The sequence below is a fragment of the Sus scrofa genome, chromosome 4 (genome assembly GCF_000003025.6).
Source record: "Sus scrofa isolate TJ Tabasco breed Duroc chromosome 4, Sscrofa11.1, whole genome shotgun sequence".
Lineage (NCBI taxonomy): Eukaryota > Metazoa > Chordata > Mammalia > Artiodactyla > Suidae > Sus > Sus scrofa.
The window spans coordinates 33,489,456-33,516,596 of record NC_010446.5 but is presented as its reverse complement, the minus strand read 5'-3'; the positions used below and the strand labels follow the sequence as shown (position 1 = coordinate 33,516,596).

Below are 27,141 nucleotides of genomic sequence, written 5' to 3'. Positions count from 1 at the left end.
GCAGTTCTGAAGAACAAAAACCAAGCAGGAGGCATAACTCTCCCAGACTTCAGGCAATATTACAAAGCCACAGTAATCAAGACAGTGTGGTACTGTTTTTTGAGGTTTTCTTTTTTTTTTTTTTTTTTTTTTGGTCTTTTTGCTATTTCTTTGGGCCGCTCCCGCGGCATATGGAGGCTCCCAGGCTAGGGGTCGAATCGGAGCTGCAGCCACTGGCCTACGCCAGAGCCACAGCAACGCGGGATCCAAGCCGCGTCTGCAACCTACACCACAGCTCACGGCAATGCCGGATCGTTAACCCACTGAGCAAGGGCAGGGACCGAACCCGCAACCTCATGGTTCCTAGTCGGATTCGTTAACCACTGAGCCACGAAGGGAACTCCGAGGTTTTCTTATGATTAGACTGGGGTAATGAATTTTGGGAAGAATTCCCACAGTTGTCTTACATCATATCTCGTGGTTAACTTTAATCATGTGGTTATAAACGGGTGGTTTCTGTCAAGTTCCTCCACTATACAGTTAGTATTTTTTTCCCTTCCTATTCCCTATTTGTTAGGAGTAAATCACTAATTCCAGTGCCCATTTACTAGAAGAGGAGTTAAGCTCCATCACTTTTGATAGAGAAATATCAATGACTTTGTGGACATATATTAAAACTACAGTGACTAATAAATATTTTGGGGGAGCTACATTGAGGCTATGTAAATATCTTCTTTCTACCTTAAATTTTGACCACTATCTCATTTGCAGCAGTTATTACTGTGATATTCTAACAGTAATATTCTATTTCCCTCATGCTTTTTACATTTATTATTTGGAATTCTTCTGTAAGGAAGATATGTCCCTTTATATCAGTATGATTTCATGGATATTTATTTTGGGGGGGGGTTATTGTCAATACTGTTTATTTCGTTCCAGCTTGAACAATTGGGAGCTCTTTCAGATTGGCTTCTGTCTCTTCTTGATATACTCCATTTTCTTTTTCTTTTTTGAATACTTCTGTATTTTCTGGCATTGCAAGATAATCTATGTTCATCTCTCTCTCTCTCTTTTTTTTTTTTTTTCTTCCTGGCCTGAAAATTAGCCATTTCTCCAAGTAGGCGTGGTTCCATTTTTCAGAAAATGGCATATAGAAATCAAAATCTGGTGCTAGGTATGCTCATTGCTATTGGGATGTCACTATTTTTAGGTCCTTTCAGTGGATATAACAAGGAAATTTATGTATATACATTAACCCATGTGAAAACACTCCCTCCCTCCCTTTCTCCTTCCTTTCTTCCCTCCTTCTTTCCTTCCCTCCTTTCTCCTTTTCTTCCTTCCTCCCTTCCTTCCCTCACTCCCTCCTTTCCCACTTTCCCCTCCTCTATCCCTTACTTCCTTCCTGCCTATATTTTTCTTCCTGTCTGTCTTCCAGACTATCTACTTACCTTACTTTGTTGTGCTTCGCTTTACTGCGCTTTGCAAATAGTGCATTTTCACAAATTGAAGGTTTGTGGCAACCATGCCTTGAGCAAGTCTATCAATGCCAGTTTTTCCAACATTTATCCACTTCATATCTCTTTGTCATATTTTGATAATTCTTATAATATATCAAAACTTCCACTAGCAAAAATATTATGACTTGCTGAAGGATTAGATGGTAGTTATCATGTTTTAGCAATCAAGTATGTTTAATTAAGGTATGTACATTGTTTTTTAGATATAATGCTATTGCATACTAAATAGACTACAGCATAGTATAAACAGAACTTTTATATGCACTAGAAAACCAAAAAAAAATTTTTTGTGACTTGCTTTATTGTGATGTTTGCTTTATTATGATGGGTCTGGAACAAACCTGTAATCTTTCTGTCTCTATCTACCTCTATCTACCTGATATAATTTATCAATTTTACCTATGCTTGGTTTTGGACTAATAGCTGACTCAAACCCAGTACTGCAGAAGGATTCGTTTTAGCCTCCTCTTTTTGCTTATTTGTAACTTCTTTGTCTGACATTGAGAAATCTGGGACTTGTTAACATTTTATTTACTTATTGTTCAACCCTGGTATACATGTTCCATAGTATTGGAATTGTGAACCTGTGCAATGTGAAACAAATTTGCCAATTAGACTACAGTGTTAAATATAGTTCTTTTTTGTCCTTGGCATTACAGTTTTCTAAACTGTCCTTTCCTAATGTTAATTTAGGACAGCAGCTTTTCCCCATCCCTGTCAGTGAGGTTATGTTGTTTTCCATGTGGAGATTCATTTGTCACATTCTGCATTCTATCTTAGGATTCTCCTGTTCTTCTGGTTGACTTTTTAAAAATTTGTATACATTAAGATTTATTCTTTGTAATTTTTTGTGGAGTTTGTGGGGTTCTTTTTCTGTGAATTCTGACAATCACATATCCAGCAACACAGTATCATACAGAACAGTTTCAACACCCTAAAAATTCCTTTCTTCTTTGTTGTTAACTCTCTCCAGATCTTAAGGCAAAGTCTTTTAGTTTCTCATCATTCAGTGTGATGTTAGGCTATAGGTTTTTTTGTTTATCAAATTGAGGAAATTTCCTTAATCCTTTTTTTTTTTTGCTTTTTAGGGTCACACCTGTGGCACATGGAAGTTCCCCAGGCTCGGGGTCGAATTGGAGCTACAACTACTGGCCTATGCCACAGCCACAGCAATGCAAGACCCCAGCCACATATGTGTCTTACACCGTGGCTCACTGGCAACCCTGGATCCTTAACCCACTGAGTGAGGCCAGGGATTGAACCTGTGTCCTCATGGATGCTAGTCAGGTTCATTACTGCTGATCCACAATGGGAACTCCCTCCTCAATACCTTATATGTTGAAAGTTTTTATCATGAAAAGATTTTGTCAAATGCCTTTTCTGTACCTCTTGATATAATCATATGATTTTTCTTCTATAGCCTGTTAATGTGAACTGATTTTCAAATGTTCACCTAGCATATCTGGAATAAATCCAGCCTGGTCATGGTGTACAGTTGTTTTTATACATTGTCGGAATCAGTTTGCCAATATGTTGTTGAATATCTTAGCATTTGAATTCATGAGAGACATTCGTCATAATTTTCATTTCTGTTAATGCCTATGTTTGGTTTCCATATTCAGGTGATGCTGCTCTACGAGAAGGAATTAAAAAGTGTTTGCTTGACTTTCGTTTCTAGGAGGTTGTAGAGGATTGGTATCATTTCCTCTTTAAGTGTTTGGTAGAATTCATAAGTGGAACTTCTGGAACTTGGAGATTTCTGTTTTGCAAGGTTACTAACTATTGATTCAGTTTCTTTAATAGATATGGACCTATTCAGATGATGCATTTCCCCTTGTGTGAACTTTTCCATATTGTATCTTCCAAGAAAATGGTTCATTTCATCAAAGTTATTAAATTTCTGGGCATAGAATTGTTCTCAATATTTCTTTGTTATCTTTTTAATGTGGGTCAGTAGTGATGGACTCTCGTTTTTTTTTTTTTTTGTCTTTCTGCCTTTTCTAGGGCACTCCTGCAGCATATGGAGGTTCCCAGGCTAGGGGTCCAATTGAAGCCGTAGCCACCGGCCTATGCCAGAGCCACATCAACGCGGGATCCGAGCCGCTTCTGCAACCTACATCACAGCTCGTGGAAACGCCAGATCCTTAACCCACTGAGCAAGGTCAGGGATTGAACCCGCAACCTCGAGGTTCCTAGTCAGTTTCGTTAACCACTGCGCCACAACGGGAACTCCTGGACTCTCATTTCTGATATTAGTAATTTGTGTTTTCTTTTTCTCCTGACTAGTCTAGCTATGCGTTTATCATTTTTTATCGGTCTTTACAAAGAAGCAGCTTTTGCTTTTGTTGATTTTTTTTTTCCATTGAATTTCCATTTTAAATTTCACTGATGTCTGCTCCTATTTTTGTCATTTCTTTTCTTCTGCTTTCTTTAGATTTAATTTGCCACCCTCCCCCACTTTCTTAAGGTGAAAGCTTAGTTTATGGAATTTAGATTTTTTTTTTCTAACACATGTATCCAATGCTAGAAATTTATATAAAAGCACATATTTAGCTGCATCTTGCAAATTTTGATATATTTTCATTTTTATTAGTTTAGAATATTCAAATTTCTCTTGAGACTTCTTTGACCCTTCTGTTATTTAGAACTGTGTTTAATTTATTAATGAAAGTATCTCTGATACATTTGGATTTTCCAATACAGTTCTGTAATTGATTTCTAGTTTGATTTGTGAACTCAGATAAACTTTGTGTGATTTGTATTCTTTTTTTTTTTTGTCTTTTTGCTATTTCTTTGGGCCGCTCCCGTGGCATATGGAGGTTCCCAGGTTAGGGGTCGAATCGGAGCTGTAGCCACCGGCCTACGCCAGAGCCACAGCAACGTGGGATCCGAGCCGCGTCTGTAACCTAAACCACAGCTCACGGCAACGCCGGATCGTTAACCCACTAAGCAAGCACAGGGATCGAACCTGCAACCTCATGGTTCTTAGTCGGATTCGTTAACCACTGCGCCCACGATGGGAACTCCAATTCTGCTGTTTTTGGATGAGGGATTGTAGAATATCAATTAGATCTAATTTATTGATGACGTTATTCAGTTCAGCTATATCTCTGCTGATTTTCTGCCTCCTCAGTCTGTCAATTACTGATCGGAGTATGATGTTTTTAACTGTAATAGTAGATTTGTATATTTCTTGTGGCTCTCATATTTTGAAATTCTTTTGTTAGGCTCTGCAAATTAAGGATTATGCATTCTTGGGAAATTCACCCATTTATCATTATGGAGTGCCCGTTTTTATCTTTGATAATTCTCCTTGCCTGAAGGTGACTTTATCTGAAATTAATAGATTTTCCAGTTGCTTTTTATTAATGTAAACATGATGTCTCTTTCTTCATCCTTTTACTTTATTTTTTAATATAATGATATTTATTTTCTTCCATTATAGATGGTTTACAGTGTTCTGTCAATATTCTCTTGTACAGCATGGTGACCCAGTCACACATACATGTAACTCACATTATCATGCTACACAATGGAATACTACTTAGCCATAAAAAAGAACAAAATAATGCCATCCCTTTACTTTTAATCTATATGTGTCTTTCTATTTAAAGTGGGTTTCTTGTAAAAACACATTGTTGACTCTTTTTTCAAAGTCTACTTTGACATTGTCTACTTTTTAATTGGTGAATTTAGATCATTCGCATTTAAAGTGATTATTGATATAACTGGATTAATAGCTATCATACTTGTAACTGTTCCAATCATTGATTTGTTCTTTATTTTGGTCTACCACTGTTTCTCTCTAATCTTTGTTTTGCGTTCAGCGTTTTACATTATTTGATTCCATTTTTCTCTCCTCACTTAGCATATGAATTATATTTTCTTTTTTATTTATTTTTTACTGACTTTTATATTACTTAGTGAATTTTATTACATTTATAGGTATACAACAATCATCACAACCAACTTTTACAGCATTTCTGTACCAAACCCTCAGTGCATTCCCCTCTCCCCCAACTTGTCTCATTTGGAAACCATACGTTTTTCAAAGTCTGTGAGTCAGTATCTGTTCTGCAAAGAAGTTCATTGTGTCCTTTATTTACATTCCACATGTAGGTGATAGCATTTGATGTTGGTGTCTCACTGTCTGATTAACGTCACTTAGCATGATCCTTTCCAGGTCCAACCATGTTGCTGCAAATGCCCTTCTTTCTTTCCTTGCAATGGCTGAGGAATATTCCATTGTGTATATGTACCACATCATCTTGACCCACTCCTCTGTCAATGGACATTTAGGGTGTTTCCACATCTTGGCTATTGCATATAGTGCTGCAATGAACACTGGAGTACACGTGTCTTTTGGAGTCAGGGTTTTCTCTGGATAGATAGATGTCCAGGAGTGGGGTTGCTGGATCAAATGGTAGTTCTATTGTGAAGTTTTCTGAGGATTCTCCATACCGTCTTCCACAGTGGTTGCACCAGTTTACAATCCCACCTACAGGGTAATAGGGTTCCTTTTTCTCCGCACCCTCTCCGGCCCTTATTGTTTGTAGACTTTTGGGTGATGGCCATTCTGGCTGGTGTAAGGTGGTACCTCATGGTGGTTTGGATCTGCATTTCTGCAGTAATGAGTGATGTTGAACATTTTTTCATGTGTTTTTTGGCCATCTGTACGTCTTCTTTGGAGAATTGTCTGTTTAGATCTTCTGCCCATTTTTGGGTGGGGTTGTTTGTTTTTTTTGGTATTGAGGGGTAGGAGGTGTTCATAAATTTTGGAGATGAATCCCTGGTCAGTCGCTTCATCTGCAAAGATTTTCTCCCATTCTGTGGGTTGTCTTTTCGTTTTGTTTAGGATTTCCTTTGCTGTGCAGAAACTTTTAAGTTTGATTAGGTCCCATTTGTTTATTGTTGTTTTTGTTGTCAATATTCTGATAGGTGGATCTGAGAAGATGTTGCTGTCCTTTATGTCAGAGTGTGTTTGGCCTATGTTTTCCTCTAGGAGTTTTGTAGTGTCTGGTCTCATATCTAGGTCTTTAACACATTTTGAGTTTATTTTTGTGTCTGGTTTTAGGGAGTGTTGTAATTTCATTCTTTTGCATGTGGCTGTCCAGTTTTCCCAGCACCACTTATTGAACAAACTGTCCTTTCTCCATTGTATATTCTTGACTCCTTTGTCATAGATTAGTTGACTGTAGGTGCGTGGGTTTAATTCTGGGCTCTCTAGCCTGTTCCACTGATCTATATTTCTGTTTTTGTGCCAGTACCATGCGGTTTTGATGATTTTTGCTGTGTAGTATAGCCTGAAGTCTGGGAGCCTGATTCCTCCAGGTCCATTTTTCTTTTTGAGGATGTCTTTGGCTATTCTGGGTCTTTTGTGCTTCCCAACACACTTTAAAATATTTTGTTTGAGTTCTGTGAAAAATGTCCTTGGTAATTTGATAGGGATTGCATTGATTCTGTAGATTGCCTTGGGGAGTATAGTCATTTTGATCATATTAACTCTTCCAATCCAAGAGCATGGTATGTCTTTCCATCTGTTTGTGTCATCTTTGATTTCTTTCATCAGTGCCTTACAGTTTTCAGAGTACAGGTCTTTTGTCTCTTTGGGTAGGTTTATTCCTAAGTATTTTATTCTTTTTGATGCGGTGGTAAATGGGATTGTTTCCCTAATTTCTCCTTCTGATATTTCATTGTTAATGTGTAGAAATGCAGTTGATTTCTGTGTATTAATTTTGTATCCTGTGACTTCATCAAATTCGTGGATGAGCTCTAACAGTTTTCTGGTGGAGACTTTAGGATTCTGTAGGTATAGTATCATGTCATCTGCAGTTAGTGTTAGTTTTACTTCTTCTTTACGAATTTGGATTCCTTTTATTTCTTTTACTTCTCTGATTGCCATGGCTAGGACTTCCAAAACTATGTTGAAGAGTAGTGGTGAGAGCAGACATCCTTGTCTTTTTACTGATCTCAGCGGGAATTCTTTCAGCTTTTCACCATTGAGAATGATGTTCGGTGTGGGTTTGTTGTATATGGACTTTATCATGTTGAGGTAGGTTCCCGTTATGCCCACTTTCTGAAGGGTTTTGATCAGAAATGGGTGTTGGATTTTGTCAAAGGCTTTTTCCATGTCTATTGAGAGGATCATATGGTTTTTATTCTTCAGTTTGTTAATATAGTATATCACACTGATTGCTTTTCGGATATTGAAGAATCCCTGCATCTCAGGGATAAATCCCACTTGATCATGATGTACAATCCTTTTAAGGAATTGTTGGATTTGCTTTGCTAGTATTTTGTTGAGGATTTTTGCATCTATGTTCTTCAGTGAAATTGGACTGTAGTTTTCTTTCTTTTTTTTTTTTTTTTGTCTTTTTGCCATTTCTAGGGCCTCTCCCGCAGCATATGGAGGTTCCCAGGCTAGGGGTCAAATCGGAGCTGTAGCCGCTGGCCTATGCCGCAGCTACAGCAACATGGGACTGAGCCGTGTCTGCAACCTACACCACAGCTCTTGGAATGCCGGAACTTTAACCCACTGAGCAAGCCAGGGATCGAACCTGTAACATCATGGTTCTTAATTGGATTTGTTAACCACTGAGCCACGACAGGAACTCCTGTAATTTTCTTTTATTTTGGTATCTTTGTCTGGTTTTGGTGTCAGTGTGATGGTGACCTCATAGAATGAGTTTCGGAATATCCCTTCCTCTGCAATTTTTTGAAATAGTTCCAGAAGGATAGGTGTTAGTGCTTCTCTAAATGTTTGATAGAATTTGCCTGTGAAGCCATCTGGTTCTGGACTTTTGTTTGTTGGAAGTTTTTTAATCACAGTTTTGATTTTAGTTCTTGTGATTGGTCCATTCATCTTTTCTATTTCATCTTGCTTTAGTCTTGGGAGATTGTGCTTTTCTAAGAATTTGTCCATTTCTTCTAGGTTTTCTGTTTTATAGGTATACAGGTGCATATAGTAGTCTCTTACGATCCTTTGCATTTCTGTGATGTCTGTTGTTATTTCTCCTTTTTCATTTCTTATTTTATTGATTTGAGTCCTCTCTTTTTTCTTGAGAAGACTGGCTAAGGGTTTATCAATTTTGTTGATCTTTTCGAAGAACCAGCTTTTTGTTTCATTGATCTTTTCTATGGTTTTCTTTGTTTCTATTTCATTGATTTCTGCTCTGATCTTTATGATTTCTTTCCTTCTACTAACTTTTTCGTCTTGTTTGTTCTTCTCTCTTGAGCTGCTTTAGATGTAAAGTTAGCTTGTTCATTTGAGCTTTTTCTTATTTCCTGAGGTGGGCTTGTATTGCTATAAACTTTCCTCTTAGAACGGCTTTTGCTGCATCCCATACATTTTGGAGTGTTGTATCTTTGTTGTCATTTGCTTCTAGGTATTTTTTAATTTCCTCTTTGATTTCTTCAGTGATCCACTGGTTGTTTAGAAGCATGTTGTTTAGTCTCCACATGTTTGTGTTTTTTGCAGTTTTTTTCTTGTTGTTGATTTCCATTCTTTTTATTAATGTGTGTATGATATCTCTTTCTTCATCCCTTTACTTTTAATTGTGTTTTTTGCAGTTTTTTTCTTGTTGATTTCCATTCTTTTTATTAATGTGTGTATGATATCTCTTTCTTCATCCCTTTACCTTTAATCTATGTATATCTTAAAGTGGGTTTCTTGTAAAAACACATTGTTGACTCTTTTTTTAAAGTCTACTTTGATAGTGTCTTCTTTTTAAGTGGTGAATTTAGATCATTCTCATTTAAAGTGATTATTGATATAATTGGATTAATAGCTGTCATATTTGTAACTGTTCCATTCATTGATTTGTTCTTTTATTTAGTTATTTTGGTCTTCCACTATTTCTCTCTAATCTTTTGTTTGAGTTCAGAATTTTAGATTATTTGATTCCATTTTCTCTACTCACTTAGCATATGAATTATACTTTCTTTAAAAAAAAAATAATGTTTTCTAGTGGTTGCTGAAAAGCTTGCAACTGATTCAAGAATTTACAGCTAATCCAATCTACTTTCAGGTAGCACTATACTGCCTCAGAGGTAATACAAGTACTTAATAAAAGAGTCTTCCTAATTTTTCCCTCTAATACTTTAAAAGGTGGACTGTTCATTTCACTCCTGAGTAAGCTATAATCATCAAATACAATGTTACTACTATTATTTTGAACAAATTTATGTTAAATCAATTAAGTATAACAAAATATTTTATTTTGCCCTTATTTGTTCCTTCATTAATGCTCTCCCTATTTTTCATGTAGATGTTAGTTTCCAAAGTATATAATTTTCTTCTCTTTTTAACATTCCTCTCAAGGTAGGTTTACTGATGACACATTCCCTTAACTTTTTTTTTTTTTTTTCTCTGAGTAGTTATTTTTTCCTTTACTTTTGAGGAATAAAATTTTACTGGACACAGAATTCTGGGTTGGTGGGGTTGTTTTCTTTCAACATTTCAAATATTTTTTTCCACTTTCTTCTTGCTTGCATTGCTTCTGACATGAAGTCCAGGGTAATTGTTATGTTTGTTTTTTTTGTAAGTAAGGCATTTGTTTTCCTTCTGGCTTCTTTCAGAATTTCCTGTTGTTTTTTAAAATTTAATTTTATTTGCATATAATTGACTTAGAATGTTGTATTAAATTCAGGTGTATAGCAACGTGAATCAGTTATATATATAAATATATCCATTCTTTCTTCCCATATAGGTTGTTACAAAATATTGAGTTTTTCCTGTGCTCTACAGGAGGTTCTTGTTAATCATCTGTTTTTATACATTAATGTGTATGTTATTGCCACTCTCCCAATTCTTCCCTCCCCCCAGTGATTTCACTATGTAACTGTAAGACTGGTTTTGAAGTCTGTGATTTTGTTTCTGTTTTATAAGTAAGTTTTTTGTATCATTTTTTATTAGATTCCTCATATAATGATATCATATGGTATTTTTCTTTCTCTGAACTTCACTTAGTATGATAATCTCTAGGTCCATCCATGTTGCTGCAGATGGCATTATTTCATTCCTTTTTTCTAGGCTGAATGATATCCCATTGTGTATATGTATCATATCTTCTTTATCCATTCCTCTGTCAGTAGACAATTAGGTTGCTACTATGTCTTGGCTATTGTAAATAATACTGCCATTACATTGGGGTGTATGTATCTTTTCAAATTATGGTTTTATCTGGATACATGCTCAGGAGTGGGATTGCTGGATCATATAGTAGTTCTATATTTAGTTTTTTAAGGAACCTCCGTACTGTCCTCCAAAGTGTTTGCACCAGTTTATATTCCCACAAACAGTGTAAGAGGATTCCCTTTTCTCCACACCCTCTCCAGCGTTTATTGTTTGCAGACTTTTTGATGGTGGCCATTCTGACTGGTATATCATTGTAGTTTTGATTTGCATTTCTTTAATAATTAGTGATGTTGAACATCTTTTCTTATGGCTTTTGGCCACCTGTCTTCTTTAGAGAAATATCTTAGGTCATCTGCCTATTTTTTGATTAGGTAAAGAAATTTTATTTTTTAATTTTTATTTTTTGTCTTTTTGTCCTTTTAGGGCTGCACTGGCTGCATATAGAGGTTCCCAGGCTAGGGGCTAGGAGTCTAATCAGAACTGTTGCCACTGGCCTACACCAGTGCCACAGCAATGCCAGATCCGAGCTACATCTGTGATCTACACCAAAGCTCACAGCAATGCCAGATCTTTAACCCAATGAGCAAGGCCAGGGATCACACCCGCAACCTCATTGTTCCTAGTTGGATTCATTTCTGCCGTGCCATGATGGGAACTCCGCAGAGAAAATTTTTAAAAATATTAACCTGTTTGGTGTTCCTCGTGCTTCCTAGATCTGTGGCTTGGAGTCCATCATTAATTTTGGAAAATTCTCAGTCATTGTTGCTTCAAGTATTTCTTCATGTTTCTTTCTTCTTCTGGCATTTTGTTTGCACGTATATTATATATTTTGTAATTATTCCACAGTTTTGGGATATTCTGTTCCATCTCTGTCTTTTTTTTCTCTCTTTGCTTTTCAATTTTATAAGTTTTTATTGACATATTTTCAAGATAATAAACAAGATTGAGTCAAACTAAAAAGCTTTTGCATAGTTAAGGAAACAGTAGACAAAATGAAAAACTAAATGGCTCCCCAATGAGTAGAAGATACTCACAAATTATATATTTTAATAGAGGAAAATATCCAAAATATACAAAGAATTTATACTACTTAACATCTAAGAAACAAAATATCCAATTAAGACAATGGGCATAGGTCCCTGGCCTTGCTCAGTGGGTTAAGGATCTGGCATTGCCGTGAGCTGTGGTGTAGGTTGCAGACCTGGCTCAGATCTAGTGTTGCTGTGGCTCTGGCATAGGCCAGCAGCAACAGTTCCTATTAGACCCCTAGCCTGAGAACCTCCGTATGCCATGGGTGAGGCCCTAATAAGACCAAAAAAAAAAAAAAAAAAAAAAGACAATGGGCATAGGACCTGAACAGACATTTTCTCCAAAGAAGATGTACAGCTGGCCAACAGGCACATGAAAAGATGCTCAGCATTAAAAATCATCAGGGAAATGCAAATCAAAACCACAGTGAGATCATTTTACACGTATCAGAATGGCTGCTATCAAAATGACAATAACAAGTGTTGGTGAGGATTTGGAGAAAAGGGAACACTTGTGCACTGTTGGTGGAAATGTAAACTATTGCAGCCACTGTAGAAACAATATGTAAGTTCATCAAAAAATTAAAAATAGAATTGCCATACAATTTAACAGTTCCATTCCTGCATTTTTACTAAAGAAAATGAAAACACTAATTCAAAAAGATATATGCACCCTTGTGTTCACTGCAGCATTATTTGCAATAGCTCATTTATAGATGAATGGATAAAGAAATTGTGGTTTATATTGTTAACTAAGAATTTAAAAAATGGAGACCTGACTGAGGCAAAAAGTGCTTTTATTTGGGTTTTCTTAGGACCTCAGGCCACCAAGTACAAATCCAAGAAAGCATTTTAATTGTATTGTTGTGGCTTATCGGGGAAAGGTATAAGTGCAAAAAACCACAAAGGTATAGAAGTTATTTGTCAAGAGTTAGGACTGGAGCTGTCAAGAAGCAGGGGTGCTTATTAAATAAGAATTGGTCAGGTGCGAAATGATTATGTAGTTGTGATGGGGGATGGGAACTTTGAAACTACAAGGTTGTAATTTTCAGTTGTTAAATACTGAATAGATACTGTTTTGAAAAAAGCTGATAGTGCCCTTGAGTTTGATGCAGTTGGAAAGTTCAGGTTCTTTTTCTTTTTCTTTTTTTTTTCTTTTTAGGGCCATACCCAAGGCATATGGAAATTCCCAGGCGGGGTCGAATCAGAGCTGTAGCGCCGGCATATGCCACAGGCATCGCAACTTGGGATCCGACCCGCATCTGCAATCCACACCACAGCTCACAGTAATGCTGGATCCCCAATTCACTGAGCGAGGCCAGGGATCAAACTCGCATCCTCATAGATACTAGTTGATTCCTTTCTGCTGCACTACAACAGGAACTCCCAGAAAATTCAGGTTCTTGGTGGCGTAGGGATGTGTCTGAGACCAGATTCCCTAGTGGCCACCTGAATCCATTATACTCCAGAACTATGCATTATAATTTCAATTTGTTATCAATATATACAAAGGAGTATTACTCAGCTGTAAAAACAGTGGAATCTTGCTGTTTGTAACAACATGGATGGACCTAGAGGATCTTATGCTAAATGAAATAAGTCAGAGAAAGATGTATACTTATATGTGGAATCTAAAAAACAAGACAAATGAACAAATATAGCAAAATAGAAACAGAGTCATAGATACAGGTAACAATCTGGGGGTTGCCAGAGGGCTAGGGGTGGGGGATGAGAGAAATAGATGGGGGAGATTAAGAGGTACAAACTTCTAGTTACAAAATAAATGAGTCACAGATATGAAGTACACAATATGAGGAATATAGTCAGTAATAGTGGAATATCTTTATATGTTGATGGATGGTAACTAGGCTTATTGTGGTGGTCATTTCCTATTGCATAGAAATATCAAATCCCTGGGTTATGCACCAGGTACTAACAATGCTGTAGGTCAATTATGCTTCAAAAAAGGAAAACCTCAGAAATTAGTGGTGAATGTGGCTTTCAGAGGTGGAGGTTGGAAAGATGGGGAATTGAATGAAGGTAGTCAAAAAGTACAAATTTATAGTTATAAGATAAATAATACTAGGGATGTAAACAAGAGGATAAATGTAATTAACAACAGGATAAATGTAATTAACACTGCTGTATATTATATTTGAAAGTTGTTAAGAGAGTGCGCATTAAAAGGAAAATTTTTTTCTTTTTCTTTTTATTTATATGAGATGGTAGATGTTTACTAAACTTATTGTGGTAATCATTTCATGATGTATGTAAAGCAAATCATTATACTCTGTACTTAAACTTATTCAGTGCTGTATATCAATTATATCTTAAACTGGAAAAAATAAAATAACATGTGTTCAAAACTTTCTTAAAAAATAAATTCATAATGTGCTGGAGTTTCTGTTGTGGCTCAGCAGGTTAAGAACCCAACAGAGTATCTGTGAGGATGTAGGTTCAATCCCTGGCCTCGCCCAGTGTTGCTGCAAGTTGCCATGTAGGTCACAGACGTGGCTTGGCATGGTGTTGCTATGGCTAAGGCATAGGGCAGCAGCTGCAGCTCTGATTCGATCCCTAGCCTGGGAGTTCCCATGTGCTGCAGGTGCAGCCCTAGAAAATTAAAAAAAAATTCATGATGTGCTAACATTATTACTATCCATCTCAAGAGTATTTTCTGCTTTAAAACTCTGACTGTATACCTATTAAACCTTTAACTCCACATTTCTCCTGTCTGTTGGTACCTGGCAACCAACATTCCCCTTTCTATCTCTAATTTTCATGAAGCAACAATGTTGTGTACTCACCAGCAGTGTACAGGGGCTCCTATTTCTCCACATCCCCATTAACAATTTTTATTTTCTGTTTTCTTTTCTGATAGTAGCCATGCTAATAGGTGTGAGTGGCATATTACGGTAGTTTTGATTTGCATTTCCTAATTAGTTAGTTTGAGCATGCTTTCATGTGCTTACTGGACATTTGTGTATCTTTCTTGAAGAAATGTCTGCTTAAAGCCTTTGCCCCTCCCCCCCTTTTTTTTGTCTTTTTGCTTTTTCTAAGGCCGCTTCCCGCAGCATATGGAGGTTCCCAGGCTAGGGGTCTAATCGGAGCTGCAGCCACCGGCATATGCCAGAGCCACAGCAACTCGTATTCCGAGCCGCGTCTGCAACCTACATCACAGCTCACAGCAATGCCGGATCCTCAACCCACTGAGCAAGGGCAGGGATCGAACCTGCAACCTCATGGTTCCTAGTCGGATTCATTAACCACTGCGCCATGATGGTAACTCTCCTTTGCCCATTTTTGAATTGGGTTTTTTGGTTGTTGTTATGTTTTAGAAGTTATCTATTTTTAGATATGAATCACTTATCAGATATATGATTTTCAAACATTTTCTCCCATTCTATGGGTTGCTTTTTTTAAAAACTATGTTTATTGTGTTTTTGATACACAAAATTAAAATTTTTGCGAAGTCTAGTCTGTCTGTTTTTTTGTTGTTGTTGATTGTACCTTTGGTGTTATATTCAGGAAATTATTTCTAAATCCAGTGTTGTGCAACTTTTGTCTTATATTATCTTCAAAGAATTTCATTGTTTTAAACCTAAACCTAGGTCTTTTATTTTGAATTATCTTTGCATATGGTAAAAAGTAAGGATAGAACTTTATTCAAAAACCAGTTGATTGTAAATATAAGGGGTTTATTTCTCTGCTCTGTATTGCATTCCTTTGGTCTCTGTCTGTTTTGCTACCAGTGTGCCACACTGATTACCATAACTTTGTAGTAAGTTTTGGAATTAGGACATATAATTCCTATAGCTTTTTTTTTCTTACCTTTCAAGATTATTTTGGCTATTTGGTGTCCTTTGAGATTCCATATAAATTAGGATGATTTTTTTATATTTCTGCAAAAACATCGTTGGGATTCTCGTAAGGATTGCATTCAATCTATAGATCGCTTTGGGCAGTATTTAGATATTGATCTGTGGTTTTCTTTTGTGTAGTATCTTTGGCTTTGGCATTATGCTATTGGTAGTCTTAAAGAATGTAAGAAGGGTTTCTTCCTTTTTGAATTTTTGTGAGAATTAGAGAAGGATTGGTATTGGCTCTTTTAAAAATTTTTCTTTTCTTTTCTTTTTTTCTTTAAATTTTTTTTTCTTTTTTAGGTCCACATCCGAGGCATTTAGAAGTTCCCAGGCTAGGGGTCGAATCAGAGCTGCAAATGCCAGCCTGTGCCACATCCACAGCAACGCCAGATCTGACCCGAGTCCACAACCCACATTGAGTGAGGGAACTTGCCAGATCCCTTAACCCACTGAGTGAGGCCAGGATCCTCATGGATACTGGTCGAATTCTTAACCCTCTGAGCCACAACAGGAACTCCCAGTTCATCTTTAAATGTTTGGAAGAATTCACCAGTGAAGGCATCAGGTCCAGAGATTTTCTTTTTTTGAGATTTTTGATTAATGGTTAGAGGTCTATTCACATTTTCTACTTCTTTGTGATTTCTTAGTAGGTTGTACGTCTATAAGAATTTGTTCATTTCATCTAGGTTCTTCAATTTGTTGGCATACAGTTGTTCATAGGACTCTCATATCCCTTTTATTTCTGTAGAACAGTAGTAATGTTACTACTTTCATTGATGACTTTAGTAATTTGGTTTTCCTCTTTTTTTTCTTAGTCCATCTGACAAAAATTTGTCAGTTTTGTTTATCTTTTCAAAGAACTAATTTTACTTTCCTTGATTTTCTCTATTGTGTTTTTTTCTAATTAATTTATCTCTGCTGTAATTTATTTTTATTATTTTGGGGGTTAATTTATCTTTTTATTTTTTAAATTTTATTGAAATATAATTGATTTAAAATGTGATAATTTCTACTGTACAGAAAAGTGATTCAGTTATTCATATATACACATCCAGTCTTTTTCAGATTCTTTTATCATATGGATTATCACAGAATATTGGGTAGAGTTCCCTGTGCTATACAGCAGGTTCCCCTCGGCCAACCATCCCATATTTTTCTAAGTCTCAAGTTGTAAAATTAGGCTTTAGTTTTAAGGTTTTTCTTATTTTTAAATGTAATTGTTTATAAATTTCTTTCTTAGCACTGCTTTAGCTGCATTCAATAAATTTTGGTACATTTTTTGTTTTGTTTTCATTTGTCTCTGAGAATTTTATAATTTTCCTTATTTTACTCATTTTTTAAAAAAGAAAGTGTTATTTAATTCCTGCAAATTTGTTATTCTCTAGTTTTCCTTCTTTTTTTGGGGGGGGGGACAAAGGAGGAAAAAAAAATACCTTTATTGTTTTGCCAAAGGAGGATCACAACAGTCTAATGCCCTAAAGATTGTGCCTTCTTCCTTCTGTTTTTGATTCTCACTTTATCCTGTTGTATTTGTACCAAAAATGTGATTCCTATATTTTAAAATCTATTGAGACCTAATTAGTGGCCTGCCATATGGTCTGTCTTGGAAAATGTCCCATTTCCACTTGAGAAGAATGTGTTAGGTGTAGCATTCTATATATGTTTGCTCAATTTTGTTGGCTTATTGTGTGTTGGTGTGGGTCTCTTTGATTTTGTCTTACCTGAAATTCATTGATCTTCTTGAATGTCTATATTGATGTGTTTTGTCAAATTGGAGAAAATTTCGGACATTATTTCTTTAGATATTCTCTCTCCTTCTAGAATTCCCACATCAAGCTTTTATTGGTCTGCTTGGTAGTGTCCCACTGGTCCCTTAGAATCTTTTTTTCTTCAATCTGTTTTCTCTCTCTTTCTCAGATTCAGTACTTTTCATTGTTCCATCTTCAAGTTCACTGATGATTTCGTCTCCCTCCTCAGCCTTACATCCATACAGTGAATTTCTCATGTCAGTTTTTGCAGTTTCTTTGAAGGGGGGATTTGTCTGATTTAATAATTAAGTCAATACAAGGCAGACTAATAGGAGAAAAAAAAACAATTTAATTAACATGCACAGAGGTCTCATAGAAATGGAACCCCTGAAGTGACCAAGGCAGGTGGTTTATTTTATTAATTTTAGACAAAGAAACAATTATTTGTGAAGACTTAACTAAGGATCTTGTGCTTGTGGTAGCAGACTAATGAAGAAGTCACAGTTTTATTTATTTATTTATTTATAGCCATAGCTGCAGCATAGGGTAGTTCCTTGGCCAGGGTTTGAATCAGAGCTTCAGCTGTGGCCTATGCCACTGGCATGGCAACACTGGATCTGAGTGGCATCTGTGACCTGCACTGTACCTTGAGACAATGCTAGATTCTTAACCCACTGAGCTAGTCCAGGGATCAAACTTGTCTCCTCATAAAGACATTGTCAAATCCTTAACTCGATAAGCCACAATGGGAACTCCAACACAGTTTTTAAAATTTATTTTTATTTTTGGCTGTGCCAGAGGCATGGGGAAGTTTTGGGGCCAGAGAGTGAATGTGTGCCATAGTAGTGACCCAAGCCGCAGCAGTGACAACACTGGATCCTTAACCCACTGAACTACCAGAGAATTCTAAGAAGTCACACAGTTTTTATTTTATTTATTTATTTATTTATTTATTTATTTTTGTCTTTTTTTGTCTTTTCTGGGGCCGCTGCTGCAGCATATGGAGGTTCCCAGGCTAGGGGTCCAGTTGGAGCTGTAGCCACCAGCCTACACCACAGCCAAATCCGAGCTGTGTCTGCGACCTACACCACGGCTCATGGAACACACAGTTTTTAAATACAACTTTCTTAGCCTTGAATTTACCAAAAAGGATGCTCTTTATATTCTGGGTATACAGGGGTTACTCTTACACTGAAGATTTCTTTCTTGCTTTCAGGGGCAAAAAGAGGTGGGTATCAGAGTGTTGTTTTCTTGTAAGTATCATTTATTTTTCTCACTGTATGTTTCTTAAGTATCTTTAATTCAAAATAATCTTTATGCCATTTTGGCATGTCTTGGGTCAGCCTGCTCTCAGTCTCAACAATTTTCAGCTCCAGAATTCCTTTTTGGGTTCTTTTTTAGGTTTTTATCCCTATTTGTATTTCCATTTTATTCACACGTCATTTTCTTGACTTTCTCCATATATTTATTCTTTGACCATTTTTAAGATGGATATTTTAAAATCTTTCTAGTAGCTATATGCCTTTATGTCTTTTTCAAGGACAGTTTTGCTTGTTCCTTTTTTCCTTTGAGTAGCCCATACTTTCCTCTTTCTCAGTATGCCTTTAATTTTTTTTTGTTGAAAACTGGACATTTGAATCTAATTATGTGGTAACTCTGGAGATCAGATTCTACCCCTGCACTAGGTTCTGTTATTTTCGTTTTCTTTTTAATTTTATTCTTTTTTGTTGTAGACTCTGTGCTGAGGATCAGACTGTGTTATAAACCTAAGGTCTTCTTAGGTCTTTTCTGAATCTGCTCCTATCCCTGGGCAAATGTGTAACTTTCTGTTTCTCTCATGTATGTGGTTAATTTTGGATGTTTCAGTCCTTGATGTTTGGCTCCTGAAAGGGGACAAACTGAAAAATGAAGGTTGGGAGGAAATGCACTAGTCCTTTAAAAACATTCTGGAAGTTGCCTTAGCCAAAGGGGAGGGGCTTGCAACAATGTGGGCATTGCAATAACAACATAGTGTCCCTGAGGATGCAGGTTCAATCCCTGGCCTCATTCAGTGGGTTAAGAACCTGGCATTGCCTGCAAGCTGTGGCTTAGGTTGCAGATGCAGCTTAGATCTGGCTGTTGCTGTGGCTGTGACATAGGCTGGCAGCAGCTGGGATTCAGCCCCCTGCCCGGGAACTTCCATATGTGGCAGTAAAAAGAAAAACAAACAAACAAGCACACAGACAATGGCCACTTAACCTCTTTGATGCACCTCTGAGGTAAGAAGCTATAATTAGTGATTAGAATACAGATCTGCTATTTAGAGGACAGGGTGCTTTTTCCCCACCCAGGCTCCTACAAACTGTGGAGGTTGCTCTAGGAACAGGTAAACAGCTACCTTCTATGGAGCAAGGTGTGATAAGGGGTGGTAGCTTCTATTATGCTGAGAGCTCAAATTGACTGAAATTAATAGCCTTGTGTAGTTCAAGTCTTCTTCTGAAATTGACAGTCTTCAATAGACTACAGTTTTCCCAAAATAGCTAACATCAGACAGATTGTCTAGGTTCCAGGAGGGGGGAGCAGATTTTTGTTGCTTTCTGCTCCACCATCTTCTAGAATCCTCTCTTCTATTGTCTTTATTTTTGTCTTCCTTTCTGTTTTGTGTTTCCCTAGAGACTCCTTATTAAATAGTGTGGAAAGCTTGCAACTCTTATAGTTGTAATTCCCTGTTACTGTTTATAAAATCTAATGATTTAGTGGCTAAGGTGTTGCAAATAGGACAAGCAAGCATTCCATAGTCCTATAATTAGATCTTTTCCTTTTAGTGTGCCTGAGTTAGGTATTTTCCTTCCCCCATGTTGAAGGCTAGAGGGAAGGGTAGTTTGGTATTTTCCTTCTCCCACATGGAAAGCTAGAGGGTAATATAATAGGTATTTACCTTCCTCAGGCTTGTTTGGTTTTGGTAAAATGCCCATTGGTTAGGCTCTAGTAAAATTCTTTCCCATGAGTTTAGGATTGTTAAAGAGAGTAGAGAGCTTTGAGTCTCTAGCAGTTGATCAATTATAGTTAAAAGTTTTCCAATAGATACAGGCCCCAGCTGTGGGCTTCTGCTCCTGGGCTTGTACTCTTGGTAAACTGTGATAGTCTGTATCCTTTTATCTGTTTCTCTAGTTTTCATGGCAACAATTTGCCTATTCAGTGACCTAAATTCTGTCATGTCTCTAAGAAGAGTTGTTGACTTTTGGTTTGTTCAGCTTTTTGCTTGTGAGAATGGGAGTGATGATTTCCAAGCTCTTTATGTATTTTATTAGAAATTGGAAACCCCTTATACACTTTCTGGAATGCAGGAATGTAGGAGTTCCTTGTCAATAATATTAATTAATATCTTGTCAGAGAAATATATAATTATTTTTTCATTTTATTGGTTCTTAAATTAGTATCTCAACATGAATTTTACTTATGGTCAGGTACTTTGAGGTTTGATTTGTCTAACATGTTGGAAAAATGAAGAATAATTTTATACTCTTGATTGTATTAAAGACAAGATAAATATTTATACTGCTATATTGTAATATGTATTTTATTTGGGAAGCTGATGCAAATGTTTGCATATTTCACGACATTTTGAAATGTCATGAAATAGATATTTCTATTTTACAAAGCCCCGAAATAATTCCTGAAATGGTAATTAAAATTTTTATGTCTATTAATTTTTTAAAATATATATTTTGAAATTAGAGCTGACTTTAATATAAATTTGTTTATGATAAAAACTTTTGTCACTAATTAAGAGTAAATATGAGTCCCTGTAGAGAATCACCTAGGACTTAACAAATATGTTCTTTTTTATATACTTCTTTCAGTATTTGTTGTTTTTAACATCCATATTATTTGGTGAAGTATCTTAAGTTGTTCTCTACTTGATGAGCTGGTATGGTAATCTTTGTCATTATCTACATGGGGTCTGTTTTGTTCTAAAATATTAAGAGATCTTATTCTCAAAGAAATACAATGATAAGTTTTCTAGGTAGTACCTATTGTCACTTATAGCTTGCCTGTATTTTTTTAATATATTTGATACTAAATATGATCTTTTATTATTAATCCATTATATGCCTCTATTTAAATACTAAATGATGTGGCTTTAGCTCTAGTCTAAAACTATGATACTTTTTGAAATTTTTGTAGAGAACCCAAGATACTCTTTTTTGGTTAGTATGGAGGTATATAATTACTGAATATATATTTTTATATGAATATATATAATTATATTCATTGGGACACAAAAAATGTTTAAGGGTATACCTCTTCATTTATTGCTTACATCATTTAAATTATGAACACACTGAAAAAATCATTTTAATCTAAAGAGAATTTAATTTACTGTTAATATGATTTTCTCATCAAAGTCCTAGTTTTGATGACCTATTTTAGTTACTAATTCTTAGCCTTTCTTTGGGAAAGTAAAAGCTAATCAACTCATCATTGAGTCATAGGTTTATCTCTCAAGACCAGTCCCAGGCAAAGTGTGGGAGGGAAGCCACATGTCAGAGGCATCACTATCCTTACGTGTGATTATTCTCTGACTTTTAAATATCCAGTGCTATTTCAGTGAGGCACTGAGTTGATTATAGTTTAAATGCATTTTTAGTCTGTTATAGTTATATGAATAATTTACTTTAGCTCATGAATATTTTAAATTTAATATGCATACTTATTTTAGTAGCTATTTTTAGGTAGATTGAATACATAAACTCCTTTATCTGCTCCTTTGCAAAGTAAATAAATCTATTTGTAAAGCTTTTAAAACACATTTATAAAACCCTACATTTTATTTAAAATATTTATGCCTTGCTTCAATTTATATTAAGGAAGAAATTTTAAAAGTAAAGAGGAAATATGTTTATCTTCAGTAGACCAAATGTAATTGTGTTTAATAAGTATTTTAAATGCTCCAATATCAATATCAATAAAAATATACAGAAAACTTGGGGACCAAATCATGTAATCATTAGATCAACAACAGTAGAGGCATTTTAATATCAGTCCTCTATTAAGAACAGATGATTCAACTTTTCGTTTTTGTGCCAAATTAATTCAATGTATAATTCCAAATTATAGCAAAGCACTAAGTTTGTCTATGTAACAAATGTCATTTTTCTATGACCACAGATGTATAGATAGAAATTTCTTCCTAGTACAGTGCACTCAGTTGTGCAAACTTATCTTTTTAGGGTCAAAGAAGAACACAAACCACAACCGACACAGTAAGTAAACCTATTAAGAGTTCAGTAGGCTTGACTTCTGTACCTTTGCCACATTCTGCTTTCTGCTCCTTGGATGGTATTAGCTTACACTAATACTGGATAGGCTGCAGCTAGTGTGTCTTTGCTTTCTGACTCTCTGGCTTGTAAGAGAGCTGCCTGCAGCTTCTTACTTCATCCACATACTGACTGGATGTAGTTTTTTGCTGCCTGCTTGTGGACTGGTTAAGTGTTCAAACTTAATTTCCTTATATTCTGACTGCCTGAGTGATAATTGGAGCTTATATTTCCATTGGCTGTAGCTTTTGTGCCTGTGTATTTTTATTAATATGGATAAGAAAACATTTGACCTACAATTGTTTTATTAATTTGGTTATTCAGTCACATTATTTGCTTATTTAAACAGGTGGTTTCCCTTTAGTGGGATCACTGAACTGGTAAATAACGTTCTTCAGTCCCAGCAAAAACAGCAAAATGAAAAGGAGCCCCAGACGTAAGTAAGCTGATGTGTACAGACCAAATATTATCTATGATAGCATAACATACTGAGGAGTATATATTAAAATACTGCCCTTGGGAGTTCCTCTTGTGGTGCAGTGGGTTAAGGATCGGGTGTTGTCCCTGCAGTGCTTGGGTCACTGCTGAGGAGATGGTTCGATCCCTGGCCTGGGAACTTTCATTTGCCATGAGTGCGGCCAAAAAAGAAAAAAAAAATACTGCCCTTAGAATAGCATTCCTCAGAAATAAAAATTGTTAGGTTATGAGTTAGATACTTTCACCTTTGATACTTCATATCCCATGGAAATATTAAAAGAAAGAAAGGATAACTTGTAGGGTAATAAGAACAAAGAGGTAATTCTCCCACTAATTTTAATGTAAATAATATAAACTATATTTATTCAGTAAAACATCTGTCTCCTATAATGCAATATATTCCAAAGTGTGTTTCTTTCACAAAACAATTCCAGAGGGCATTAAGAGGTATTTGCCCCACCCCCATTCAGTCTTTGGTCAAGTAGTTTTAGAAAGGTTCTTTAAAAAAAAAAGATTAAAGGGAGTTCTTGTCTTAGTGCAGTGGAAACGAATCCGCTAGGAACCAACAGCTAGGAAGTTATGGGTTCAGTCCCTGGCCTTGCTCAGTGGGTTGAGGATCTGGTGTTGCCGTGCGTTGTGGTGTGGGTCGCAGACTTGGCCCAGATCCTGTGTTGCTGTGGCTGTGGTGTAGGCTGGCAGCTATAGCTGATTGGACCCTTAGCCTGGGAACCTTCATATGCCATGGGTGCGGCCCTAAAAAGCAAAATAAAAATAAACATTAAAAAAAAAGATTAAGCTGTTTTCTTTATTGTAATACTTCTGAGTGTCTAAATATGCTCCAAAGGTATTAGAACACACAGTGTTCACTGAACTTATTCGACTACAGAATCCTGTTTTCAATGAACATTTCATTAAGTTATGAAACATAATTTGGGAAATGTAGCATTTTTTTCTCACATTGGCCTAAAACACTGAAAAACGTCAAATCCATTTGTTTCAGTTATTAGTAGATTGAAACATTCTTTAAAAAGCTGTTCACACTTATATATTTTTAACTCTGTGCAAGAAATATTATTTATGTTGTGAGGTAGAAGTTACTCTGAGGATGTGAAAAAGATTGCATAGATTTAAATTCTACTCTTCCAGTGATAACTCCATCTTAACTCAGAAATGCTTTTAACACTAAGCCTCTGTGCTTTTTTAAAGTAAGAGTTATGACTGTGGAGAAGATGATTTGGTTGTAGGAGTGGGCAGATCAAAAAGGGACATGAGGGAGTTCCCGTTGTGGCACAGTGGTTAACGAATCTGACTAGGAACCATGAGGTTGCGGGTTTGATCCCTGGCTTCGCTCATTGGGTTAAGGATCTGGCTTTGCCGTGAGCTGTGGTGTAGGATGCAGACGTGGCTGGGATCCCGAGTTGCTGTGGTTCTGGCGTAGGCCGGCAGCTATAGCTCCGATTCAACCCCTAGCCTGGGAACCTCCACATGCCACAGGAGTGGCCCAGGAATGGCAAAAAGACAAAAAAAAAAAAAAAAAAAAAAAAAAAAAAAAAAAAAAAAAAGAAGGAACATGAACTCTGGGGAGAAAACAAGAATACCAGGAGCCTTTTTTTTTTTTTTTTCCTTTTAAAGTGATTTTTGTTTTTTTCCATTATAGCTGATTTACACTAGGAGCCTTAAGATTAATTACTCAGAAAAACATTCACATTTTGCCTCTAATGCAAACTAGAAGATAACATCTTTTTGTTTTATTATTGATGAGGGTAATCCCTCATCCTTCTTATTTACCATGTATGCATTTTATTTTAAATTTTGTCTGTGTTTCAGTTTCAACTGAAGTAAAACTGTGTTACAATATGTTTCTCCTAATAGTTGAGTGAATGTAGTTCTACAATTGGAAACATTGCTTTATTAAAGTTAGTTGAAGTTAAGACCTGTGTACGTCTTATCTACTTTCTATCCTTGACATCTGATGACTCATCTATAGTAGGAACTCAATAAATATTTCTTCATTACTGATTTTACATGTTTTACCATTTTATTGTTTAAGAATACTATGTCCTAAGGAATAGAAATAAATTCTTTCTTTACTCAGCAAAAATTGTATTAAAATTGCAAACAGTGACATTATTTTGCTGATTTTTCTCTAAGGTAGTGAAACATAATAAAATAGTAGAATCAATAGCAAAATGTAATTAGATGAAATTTTGCCTCAATTTTAAATGATGTCAGTTATGGATCTTGTTTGTGTCTTTTAGAAAATAATCACGATTAAGTTATATTATTTAGTAGATTACAATGGTCATTAAATAAAATAGACTTTTTTTTAGTAACTTTAAAAAGTAATCTCTAATTATTGAAATAAAATGATATTTGATTGGCATAAACAAATATCAAGGCAAATTTGAAAAGAAATAACTTTATCTCAATAAAAAATATTAATACAATTTGCTTTGATTTTTGGCTAGAAAGATTTTAGGAGAAAAGATTAGTACCTTATGATGTTTTAGAAATTAATTCTATATTAATTAAAGTATTATTTCCATTAAAGGTTTTTTGACAACTAATTCATTCTTCTTGTTCTGTGATTTATACATTACAAAAGTCAGAACTAATTGGTTCTCTTAATAGTTACTTTCTTCATCTTACATTCTTATTGTGCTGAAGATTTCTGATATATAATTTTCTAGGAGCTTCCCTTTTATCTTTCCGGTCCACAGACCAGGGTTACTTTCGAATCTTCTTGCTTTCATTTTCTCTTCTATCAGAGTCTAGGACTTCTTAATTCTGAGTCATCTCAACTGTTTCTCTCTTTGACTACCATTTGAGTGGAATAACTTCCTATCTGCTTACTTTCTATTCACTTATCTATAAAATTATTTTGGAGAGCTGAATTCTAGCTATTCATTTTAATTTATAAATGATAAAAAGCAGGACTTAATGTTTTTTATGTTCTGTATACACATTTTCATAATAGAGTAAGTAAATACTCTGTCAGGTTGTACTTGAAATCTAGTATTTCCTTATCAGTAATTTCATTTTAATGAATTTCTGTAAATCCCATGTTGTGATTATTCAAAGATTTAATAATGTGTTTTTTTAGTCTATGTTTTTGGAGTTTATTTCATAATTTTATTTTTTCAAGTTTTTTTTGTCTTCTGTCTTTTTAGGGCCTCACCTGAGGCATATGGAGGTTCCTAGGCTGGGGTCTAATCGGAGCTGTTGCTGCTGGCTTATGCCAGAGCCACAGCAACACCAGATCCGAGTCGTGTCTGCAACCTACACCACAGCTCACGGCAAGGCTGGATCCTTAACCCACTGAGCGAGGCCAGGGATCAAACCCGCAGCCTCATGGTTACTAGTCGGATTCAACTAGTTGAACTAGTCCTGTTCAACAACAGGAACTCGCTATTTCATAATTTTAAAAAATGTAACAGGCATGTTGTTTTGAATATTGAGTGTAATGTTATTTTGATTTGGGTAATGGGTGTGACAATGTAAGTATAAGTAGAACAACTTCGACTTGCACAAGTACTGAGGCATAGAAAATGGATTGAGGAGTTCCTGTTGTGGTTCAGTGGGTTAAGGACCTGACTAGTATCCATGAGTTCAATCCCTGGCCTCGCTCAGTGGTTAAGGATCCAGCATTGCTGAGAGCTGTGGTGTAGGTCGCAGATGTGGCTTGGATCCCACATTGCTGTGGCTGTGGTGTAGGCCGGCAGCTGCAGCTCAGATTCAGCCTCTGGCCTGGGAACTTCCATATGATGCAGGTGGGGCCCTAAAAAGACCCCCCTCCAAAAAAAAAAGTAAAGAAAAAGAATGGATTGAGCCATTTCTTTGAGTTGTCAGCTTATTCACCCTTGCAGAAATTGCTTCATATACAAATTAATTTCTTTTCTTTTTTTCCACTATTTTTTTGCATCAATACCAAAATGAGGAAATATTGTTTATAAAGACAATGTAGGTTATATGTAGGTATAAGACAAGTCTTTGGATAATTGAAAATGGGCATACTAGGAAAACATATTTTTAAATGCAACTGTTATTTTTACATGGTGTTCCCAATGTGTACCATAATATCAAAGGTAAGTTTTTA

General features: G+C 35.9%; 1 protein-coding gene across 1 annotated transcript in view; it reads left to right on the top strand.

Moving 5' to 3' along the window:
- RIMS2 (regulating synaptic membrane exocytosis 2) overlaps positions 1–27,141 on the top strand; it is a 613,799-nt gene that overhangs the window by 96,817 nt on the left and 489,841 nt on the right. The window contains 2 exon segments of the mRNA XM_021090597.1: positions 22,482–22,514; positions 22,918–23,004. Of these exon segments, the coding sequence (XP_020946256.1) occupies positions 22,482–22,514; positions 22,918–23,004 (120 nt within the window).